Source organism: Platalea leucorodia (assembly GCF_965183815.1).
Source record: "Platalea leucorodia genome assembly, chromosome: 4".
Classification (NCBI taxonomy): Eukaryota; Metazoa; Chordata; class Aves; order Pelecaniformes; family Threskiornithidae; genus Platalea; species Platalea leucorodia.
In genome coordinates, this window is record NC_138826.1 from 10313588 (window position 1) to 10324903 (window position 11316).

General features: G+C 36.8%; 1 protein-coding gene across 1 annotated transcript in view; it reads right to left on the reverse strand.

The window, feature by feature from the left end:
• Positions 1-1231: 1231 nt before the first annotated feature.
• The window catches only part of NHLRC2 (NHL repeat containing 2), a 40086-nt gene continuing 30001 nt past the window's right edge, over positions 1232-11316 (reverse strand). Inside the window, exon 11 of the mRNA XM_082309515.1 lies at positions 1232-9903. Within this exon, the coding sequence (XP_082165641.1) occupies positions 9638-9903 (266 nt within the window). The 3' untranslated portion in view covers positions 1232-9637. The remainder of the gene's footprint in view (positions 9904-11316) is intronic.

The following is an 11316-nucleotide window of genomic DNA, read 5'->3' on the forward strand; positions in this document are numbered from 1 at the left end:
ACATAAGCATCATCGATTTGTTTGCACACAGAACGTACAAGTCTGTGTACATACAGGCTTATTATTTTAAGAATACTTAAATAAAAGTTGGGGGTGAAGGTGTCATTTTGGAGATGACGACTGAAAGCAAGCAAACTTTCACCTTTACGATCCGAGGCAAATGCTAAGATGCTGAGAGACGACACAACCCTGCCTAAGCTTGTTAGGCTTGGCAGAAGCTTTAGATGCACTTCATAACAAAACATCGAAATTGCAAATAAATTTGTTTGAATGTTTGTCAAATTCAGTCTTATTGCATAAGGCTAAGCTGAATATATTTAATCTGGATGGAAATCAAAGAAAGCTAGCTGAGCTTTATAAGTAGTATGCATAAATGTTTTAAATATTTGAATGGATGAATAGTCATGAGGAATAATCTTTAGCAAGGGAAAAAAATTCAACAGAGCTACACTTAGCATTGCTGGGGCTCACCTACAGTAAATATGCCAGAATTTTTGGCATACAATGCTTTCATTAACGATAAATTGTTGTATCAATAAAAACCTGGTGAGCAGCATAAATAAGGGTTTATCTTCATAGGTATGTTGGTATCGGTCCTCGGTTGTATTGGTGCACAGGAGAAGCCTGTATTAGTACTCTATATCCACATGTTCTTAGTCAAAGGTGCAAAACTGCTATACAAGTAAAACCATTATAACAAAACAATTATATTTTTAGAAGCTGCTGTTAAAATATGGTTCAATCATAACTATTAAACAAGCACCCACATACTGCAAACTGTGGCACAGTTTAGCCACAGTAACACGGCTAACAAACACCGCTTCAAAGTGGAGCTCAGCGCAGCGACGTCTGTTCCAGTAGCTAAGCTTGCTCTGGGATCGCTGGAATAAACTGAAGGCTACAAAAGAGTCAGTCTATCACTCGTGCAGTACGCCCTTTCTCATCTCTTATGTGAAGAAACGGAATAAAACCAGATCTCTTGTTTCCAGACCACTGCGTAACATGGAAACTGGGGAGTCCTCAGGACTGCACGCTGTTCTACCCTACCAGCCCTCGGGTCACTGAATGGCTGGCTGACACCCACGACTGCAGAGCCCTGTGGGAAAGGGAGCGTGAAACAAGTAGTACTTGGTAATTAAAGGATTTTAATCAAGCTGTAACCCCTTACGGCAGACACATTTCATAACTTCCACACCTACGTTCATGTAAAGATTGAAAGACAAACCCAGCCTTGAAAGAAAAGATAAAATTTTTTATGTTTATTTTTCCATGAAAAAGCTTTACAAGGAGAAAGAGGTTTCACAGGAGAAAGAGTACATTCTTTAATCACTGTTTATTTGTTGAACTGATATCCGAGGCTGACATTTTTTCTACAGTGTATTTGTTTGTTCTCATAATATTACAGGACATTTACCTTTTATTTAAAAAGGATCATAATCCACGAATATTGTTAAGAACGCTATTAGGCAACGCTGTGTGTGAAGAATTTACACAATCTACATCAGCTATAGATGAAATGCCTTCAGTTTTAATTCTTCGCGTATTTTGTAGCAACGAACATAAAACACATCTTTTAAATGTTCAGATATTTGAAAGGCTTTGCATCGCATGTAATGGAAAAAGAGAGGTTTAGTAGCCCGAAGAGCAGACAAAAATATTCCAATGTCCACAAAGCAACACTGAAGTTCTCAAGGAAGAAAAAAATCCCCGTCTTTCCCCTTAAACTATATGGAGACATTTATTAAGGTGTTAAGTGCTCAAATGTGACTTTCTTCACCAGTATTATACTGCCGGGATTTATAGACATCCCAGCATCATAACCTAAACGAAGTTACATGGTTTCACAGTGAGAGAACCTGACCCTTCCTAGGTGCCTCTACACAAAACCTTCTGCCATTTAAAGAATCTTTGCTGATCTGTAGAACAGGAGGAAAAAAACAACAAAACAAAACAAAGACCAACCCTCCACCCCTCAAATACCAAGAAGCATCACCCTCGCCCTTTTAGATCAATGGATGTTTTGCCCTCCATCTCACTCACACCACAACTGCAGCAAGCTGTTTGAAATCTCCTTGCCCAGTTTGTTCTGAAGTGTACAAAAGAGGTAACAACAGTTTCACAAGATTGACAGAAACGTTTTAAAGCACTTTCTAAGAAGATTAGCTTCAACAAAAAGCACCTCAATTCCAACATAATTCAAAAACATAAAGGAGAAGGAAAACTAGTCACAGTTTCAGAATTAGTAGAGAATTAAAAACCCCTGAAACTTGCAAACCATGAAGGTCAAACACCTTATTTCAATCAGTACTTCAGCATTTCTGTAAAGATACACTTTCAAGTGTTGTTATGAAAGGCACTGATTTTATCCTTCAGCCATAATGATGTAATGAAAATGCAGAATTTCTGTCACATTGGGCTGAACTACTGGCCCTAAAGATATTTGCCGCTAACCTTGGAGCACCTGGATTTCCCCCAGTCGCAGTTTACAACCACGTTATTTTTCTTTATTAATTTCTTCATAAAATCACACAGATCCAACACAGGTTTTAATGACACAATGATTAATGGTACATTAATGGTAATGATTTACAGAAGAGAAAGTTTTAATTGCACTAGTTCTCCTTTAAAAGTGAAATCGGATAGCTTTGAAGTTAAACATTCAAAATAGAAAACATTTAGCAATTCTGTTCCTCCTCTTTACTATCAATTCCAAATTTTTAAAATCTGGAAGCCAGTTATCTGATATAGGCAACTCTCAGGACAGATTCCTTGAATGGATGGTTCAAACCCAGGTATTTCAGTTGAATCAAAATCTTGAAAAACAAGCTCTTATTTTTAAAAATTGTGAACATAAAATCAAATTGGGAATTGTTATCTTGCTTTCTATGAAGTCTGACAATGACCAGACGGGTTGAGTTGCTCAATACTTAGTCAAAAGGGGGAAAATATAGTGTGGAATATTGTTCTTCTGAGGCATGTTGAATACAGAGCATTAAATTAAGGTAGACTTATGAACAGATTTTTACAAGTGGGATTTCTTTAGCTCAAAATTGTTGATGTTTCAAAGGAACTAGGCAAGACTTGAAAACCACTTGCAATTCTTTTACTTAGCCCTAGGATCTGCAATTGGACAAACAGTTCTCTGGTACACTTGAAAGCCATGGAGCAGCAAAGAGGTGCACTAAGCAAGAAGCAATTACAGCTGCACAAGCACTCCTTAACTTATATCCAAGGTTTCTAGTTTTGCAGCTGCGACAAAAATGTGTTACCCTCTGAAAATAATTAAGCACAATCTGCAACAAGATAGCAAACTGGGTTATCTTTCAAATCATGTAATAGCCGAAGTATTTAATTTATAGAATCATAGAATTGTTAAAGTTGGAAAAGACCCTTAAGATCACCGAGTCCAACCGTTAACCCCGCACTGCCAAGTCCACCACTAAACCATGTCCTCGTGCACCACGTCTACCCGTCTTTTAAATACCTCCAGGGATGGGGACTCAACCACTTCCCTGGGCAGCCTGTGCCAGTGCCTGACTGCCCTTTCGGTGAAGAAGTTTTCCCCAATATCCAAGCTAAACTTCCCCTGGCGCAGCTTGAGGCCGTTTCCTCTTGTCCTATCTCTTGTTATTAGGGAGACTAGTTACTATTCTATACTAGTTATAGTATCAAAGTTTCCTGAAACTAAGAGCCATCAAAATTCCTGCAGAGACTACTCAAGTTTGGTGGGATGCTCTGGGAGATCTAGAAACAACTTCAGGACCTCACTGGACAGGGCCAGAGGTAAAGGTAAAAATTTTGATGGTAGCTGCAGCAGTGTAAAGCTTGATGAAGCTGACCTGAGGACATCTTATTCTAGCGCTACCTAGCAGTGGGGGGGAGGGCCCAGATAGGTCCTAGATTCTAGTAGTTATTACCAGGTTATCTTAAGATAAAGAGTACTAATGAATCAATTAAATGAAGATTTTTGTGGGAATAAGGGCAAAATTCTTGCCCTCTTTATGGAGCAAGATTTTATAGGCCATAAAGGGAAGCAGATGTAGGAAGCAGGAAACGCCAGAAAGCCAGTATGCACTAGGTCTACCCACTTTGGGGATTAGTGTCATGGTGTAACTCATCCTGAAATCCTCCCCTCATTTGCACCCTTTTGGAGTGTGCTGCCAGGTCATCTTTATCTGTGACAGCCCTATTGCACTTGGTGTTTATATCCCCATCCCTAAAGCAGGGGAGGGGCAAGGGGCTGGTGGAGGGAATTATCCTATTTGGATCCTTCCATGGTAAGAAGACACTGGCTGCATTTCATTCTTGGGGAAACTATGGGAGGAAAAGATAGATCGAAAAACCTAACCAAAATCCCCCATAATATTACGACAAAGAAACTAAGATGAACTCAGAAACTCAATCATAGGTGTGCTGAATCCTGAACAAGAACGAATCCTAATCCTTAACAAAAGTGATTTTACATATGATAGTACAAAAACTATAAAATGTTTATACATTTATAAACATATACAGCTGCTTCTGGTGGAAGACACTAGTCAAATTTGGTTATATGAACATAATGGAATGTAAAATACTAGAAATACTGTTTCTAAATTCATGATCTGTTGTAGAATACAAAGACAGATGTGGTGGTTTAATTAAAAAATAACCAGGTCTCACATTTTCAACAACTGTCTCCAACTACTTGTCATCATCATACTTTCCCTGCTTGGGACAGAGAAGCTCCTCTAATCCCTGACAAACTGATTTAAGTGAAAATTATAATGATTAATTCTAAATACCAAATCTTTGCTAACATAAATCAGTAATTTTAATTAATTACATGAACTGAGCTGGCAGATTTGAGTGGAGAGTTACTGTGGGTAGTTGGATAAGCTGCTGGGCATGGTAAATTCTCCTCAGGTGGCACAGCTGCAGCCTGGAGGACACATATACACAACGTGTCACAGCATCTCTCACACATTACACAAGCAAGAAAACTTACTTTTGAGTTACAATACACAGTTTATGAACGCACTTCTGTGGGAGTTCAGCTGCGATGTGTCTCTGAGGTAAGTCTTAATGAATAACAGTGATTTTAGAAAATTACAGATCACACGAATGTATATAAACCTCTGCTATTGTCTGAACTATAAGCCATTTTCAACTAGATATATCACTCATAGCTCTACAAAGTCAGACATTTAGTTTCCCTGTATGTAGAAAACCTTGTTAGGAATCAAAAATTCAAGCGAATTTGTGGTCAATAATACAAGTCTCTTTGCTAAAATAAATAGTCAATAATTAAAGGAACAGAAGGACATGCCCCTGCACGAGAAGGAAAGTCACTTGATTCCGATCATGCCCCTCCTCTGAGCAAGAGATAAGGAATGTTTTTCTTGACATTCTCACAAAAATAGTTTTACCCATGGTTTGAGCTACAAGATTTGCCCATTGGAATAAAAAAAGTGCATTAAGAATATATACAATGTTCTGGAAGCCATATGCACCTTTTCTCAGGCTAAGCAGATAAGGCATTTACGTGATGCTATAAAACTACTTTCTCTTGTACTACTCATCTGGTCTGTACTTGCTTTGTATCGTGACATTACCACAGCGTTATACAAACATAATGCTCTACAAGTGGAAGACATGAGAGGCAAAACACAAACTATGAAGAAGCGCATTCAGTAGAAAAGCCCAAAATGACATGTGAGAATCTAACACCAAAAGGAACCAACTAAAAATGTATGCATAAAATATGTGCTCATCAATAGGTTTACAGTCAGCATCCCTCCTCTTCCTTCAACAGAGGGGAACAAACTACAGAAAGCTATCACTGAATTCAAACAACATGAAAAAGCTATTAAAATACATTATGCCCCCTCTTTGAAACCACATTATCTTTTTCCTAATCTAATGAAGAATATTGTACTGTAATTAAATAAAATTTCTAAAAACATCTCATGGAACTATTAATCTATTCATTCAAAACCAAAAGCTGTTGCAGGAAAGGAAACACTGGAACTAAACTGCAAATGCCACTGAACTTGTTTCCATTATACAATACAACCATGACCAATATTCCTCAGAGATTTGCTACAGTAATTTATTAAGGTCTGATGCAAAACCTATTAAAGTCAATAGAAAGACATGTTCTGAAAAGGCCTTGAATTACATACTTTTACTGTAAGATACAAATCTGGGAGTGCTGAGCCATGCCAATCTGCTCAGCATTTTTATATCAGGAAACACTAATAAACTACATTACCATACAAAGAGATAGCAGTCATCAATATATCTGATTTTTCAGTAGTGAGACACAGTAGTAACATTTTCTATTTTTCTGAATCATATTTTGAAGATGCTTTCCGGTACTTAACTGAAATAAATTTCTGTAGCTTGTACATGCTATTCTGTTTGCCTGTCTGGTGACATTTATGGCACTTGTTGCTTTACTGTAAAAGCACCTTGTAAAGCCTGGAGGAAGCAATGGAAATAGTATCCCTAAACATTAGAAGCTTTTAAAACCCATGTTTTTCTAATTACAGAACATTCAAATGTCTGTATACCACAAGTGAAACAGAAAGAGTGACTCCGGGAATGCATATGCTATTCCTTAGACAAACGAACATAGCATTAGGCTATATGATTAAAGGCCAATCCCAGGGAACACACAGACTGAGTGAGTGGGGAGCAGAACCCCAGTAACATCAGCGAGAACTGGAGCACACTGAGAATCTGCTGCTCCCAAGATGATGAAGGAGAACAATTAGAGCGGTGTCCCTGTGTGAAACCCACGACGATGAGCCAGGAAAAGCAGCTCTCCCTTGCAAACTAAAGGAGTTATTGCCTAAAAGTCTTTAGGACTCTATCAGATTCAGGGGGAAAGCATTTTGGGACACACAGCTTTTCTTTGTAAATAGTGGGTTGTGTGTCTTTTTGAGATGGTACCACATCTTCTGCCTCTCCTTTAGCATAAAGCTAGCAGTAGCAAGGAATGCTCTGAGGCTTTGTAGAAAGAGTAATAGTAGCACGGATATAGCATACCACTCCCCACTCTCATAGTTTATGTAAGATTCAGTCATCTGCCACAAGACATGGACTTAAAAGAAAAGATAAAGAAAAAACCGGTTCAAACAGATATATTCCTGCTCTCCACTAGTAAAGCTGAAACTGTTTTTTTTTTTTGAAATACAATTGTTTAAAACTTGGTTACAACTAAATATTTAAAGGTCCTTTACAGTTTGATCCTGGGCTTCAGCTTGATGCTTATGCAACAGTTTTCCTGCTACCTACTATCACCCAAGAAGCTTATAGTGGTTCTGAGTGCGTCTACATACAGTGACTAAAAGTCGAAACTTGAAAAAAAGGATATGACACTTAAACACACATTTAGATATGTACATTTAGATAGAAAACACATAGCTACAACAATATATTTAAACATTAAAGACTATAATTATAGTTAGGAATACACAGTCTTTCCCCTACAGCAATACATTAATTAAAAAGTGTCAATAAGAACACAGATCTGTTGACTTTTTTTTTTCTTTAAAATAATGGAATAAAAGCAGAATTTGATGATGTCATCTAATTGAAATAGACAAATATAATGTCATTCTAGTTGAAAATACCAGAAAAAAAGTCCATCTGCTGAATTGTATGTTCAAGATAACTGTTACAGTTTGGTTCGTTATTCTGAACTTCTGAAACTAATGCTTGGTTTTTTTCAGTAAGCAACAGAAAATTTGTGGGCTAGCTGGAAGCTGATCTAAGGTTTCCCAGCTACTATCCAAAGTTAAACACACAAGAAATTTGGAAAGAGTGAGTTGTACTAAAGTGTAAAAAATGATAAATGCCCAAATCAGTTTCTTTACCTTCATCCTTCCAATAGCATTCACAATCTGTGAACAAAGTAGCAAAGCTTTTTCCTTCTTCAAAATGGCATGTGAGGATTGAGGGGCTTACCCAAAGGAGCTGAAACACTCAAACAGAAAAGCTGCTTAAAAAACAAACACAAGAAAAATAATAGTTCAGCCCTTGCCTTGCTGACAGGTGAGATAACGACCATTTCTGGTACTACAGAGAACTTGCAGATAGACTGGCATTTCAATGGAAGGAAAAAACACATCAGTTCATATGGTTCCCTTAAAACAAAAGCCTCTCGGGTTCATGACCAACATTTCAGTCAGCCTTTAAGTAAGAAGGAGCAACAACAAATCATACTGGGGATTTACTGACAGGTGTCAGGAACAATGGTGACTGTTTTAGAAAAGACTGTACAAAAATTCTTTCACTACTGTGCTTTATAATATATGTGAAAACACTATCTTCAAACTTAAAACAAAATCATCTTCTCAGAACTGATTCTCATGACCAGAGCCCAGAGCCTAATCCAATTACCACTTAAGCACTGTGGAAACTCTTCCAGTTGAAGTAAAAAACTTGCACTCCCTCCTGTATTCCTGCTACTTACTACAGCATATCAAAGGAATTTTACTTGCAAAATACTTAACCACCAAAGGCAGAGCTTTGTAAGACAGTTTTAAAGCACCTTACTCAAAGATTAGTTTACCATTTTTCTAGCAAAAGCTCAGAATCTCTAAACATGAATGCAAATAATCCATTATTAAATACAGAGTTCTGGTTCAATGGCTACTATTACAAATTGGGGGACTAACAGTGACTTCAAAAGACTCTGAATCAGATTTCCAAGAGTATAATATTCTTTTTAACATTATGTATTTGCAAGACAGAAGTCTTCAGACAAGTCTTTACAGAGAAATCAGAAAAGTAGGAAAGTAAAGTGATTCACCCCTGAAACGGCTGACATTTAATTTTTGCAGTTTAGATATTCAACCATTATCTACCGCTTACTATAAAATGTAAATTGGTATGTATCAGAAAAAGTCTGGCATGGTTTTGTGTTTGTTTTTTTTTTCTTTATATATCTACAGCTTAGCTAGAGGCACATTCTTTGTTAGAAATCAGCATGAAATTCTTCTGTAGGAACTTGAACACTTCCTTTCACAGAAATTTTTCGATGAAACTATGCTCTTCATATAAGGCAGTCATATCTAGTTAAGCAAAACACTGGGTTTGCATAAAATTAGAGCTGCACCTAGTTTAAGATGTATTTTCAAAATACATGTGTCATAAATGCCATTACAGGAAAATAAGCAAGATACTTCTTTTACAGCCTAGAGAAAGAAACTATTCGTTTTGACATTCTATTAAAATTTAATAAGGGCACAAGAGGAATTTGTAACTGTTAGTCCAAAATGATCTAGCTATTCTAACAGTATGTACAGTGCAAAGAACTTCTTACAGTAACATCACAAAGTAACACCAGCTCTTTCAAAAGGACTCTAAAAATTGTCGCTCGTTGCTTAGAATGGCATACATCCAATATATTCACAATTGGCAACAGAGTCCAGAGTATTACAATATTATTGCTGCTACTGTAATGAAAAGAAATGAGGTTGTGATGATAAATTTTCATGTTAAGCTGTAGGGAAATCTACTTCATTTTACCAAATATATTATTTCTTAGCTTTGTCATAAGCTCCAGGAAAATGAACAACGGAGAAAAGTTTTTCTCCTACAGAAATGGTGGATAGTGAAATAAATTATGAAATTAGCTGGCTTTGGGTTAGTTGGTTAAAAACGCGTGTATCAGTTCAACTTGAGTCAAGCTGTCTTGGTTTGTACTTGCTATCTGTAAAGGCTGACTGAATGAGATTCCTTTCATCATACAGGCACTGCTACCTTTGCTGCAATAGTAGAGGCACGCTTTGACAGCCAGGATAGCTTCAGTTGACAGACAGCTCCTGGGTAACTGAAAGGGAATAACAGTTTGACAGAAAACATCCTTTATTTCTCCAGACAGACACTGCCCTTGAAGTAACCAGGTATTTTCTGTAAAAGAAGAACAAGTTTTATCATTAGGATATTTAACACCACGTCTGAAACCTACCGAAAACGCTAATTTTACCTATAGGACAACATAGGCTTTCTTTCTATATGGAACATTAGGGGAAATTTCCTTCCTGATTTTTCCAGTCATGGACAAAAAAGGATACATAATTTACAAATGCTTCTTTAGCAGTCATTTAAAGATGGAGAGATGCCCAGCTTTGCTTCAGAACTATAGGTATATATACAGTACATCTTATTTAAATGCAATGGATCTGTAATTTGTCCTATATGCTCCTAAGAGGATATTAAAATTTATTCTGAGATATGCAAGCAAAACTCCTTAAATTAATGGGCTGCTATACATTTGTATCAGAGGTCTAATATTCCAGGTAAGGTATCTGCCATAAATGCATAAAACTGCAGGTAAATTATGGCATTTCCAAACAGAAGTGTTGGTTTTACAAGTGGGTTGCTGCAATTTAGCAATGTTCAGGCTGACTGTTACAACGGAACTTGAGTTTCACATTTATTTAAATAGTTAAGAGTATGTGAACTGAAAAATGAACTGCACAATAAATGTACCTAGCTCTTTGCATTGTACTCTGTATTTTACTCCAAGTGAGATGGATGAAGTGCTCTTTTTGGCATTTTTCAGAAAATACCTAAAGGTTGGCTCTAGAATTTATGAGCTTGAAATGACTTGTTGAGTTTAGGTTGCTTACATTTTACTAACCCTTGAAGCTATCACATATATCTTTACTTCAACAATATTTGGAGATTCTGTAGACCAAAAAGTGTGTCGACTCTCCTGGAAATAGTCTATTTGTACTCCAAAAGCACAAACTGGGATGAGACACTACTTTAAATCATGAGGCATATAAAACAAATCGCAGTGCCTGTACAGTATTTGTTGACTGCTTTTAAAAGCAAACAATTTAATTAAGCTACCACATGGACGCTTTGAAAGCTGGCCAAAAAAAGACAAGTCAAAAGATGAGATGTTTACTTTCAGATCAGTTAAACTGCATCTACAAGCAGGAATAACTATTAACAAGTATTTATCATTGTAAAAGCCAATATGGCATGTAAATTGAGCCAGAGAACAATTACTAAAAATTAGTGGAATTTTAAAATCTAGCAGCATTTCTAAAAATAAATGTTTTCCAATGCAGCGCAACAACTGAGTGAACACAACTGAAATATAAATGTTCTCTGTATTGCTTTCAAAAAAATCTATTGAAGGTGCAAATGATGCCATTTCAACATCAAAAACTTGTCTCAGAAACTAAAGAAAATGACATCCTAGGCTCTTTTTTTTTTTTTTTTTTAAACTGTTCAGCAACTCATTAAGCAGTCAGTTAAGCTTTTCTCTGCTCTATACTGGCTTTGTGGGTATCTTGTTCATTTCCTCCA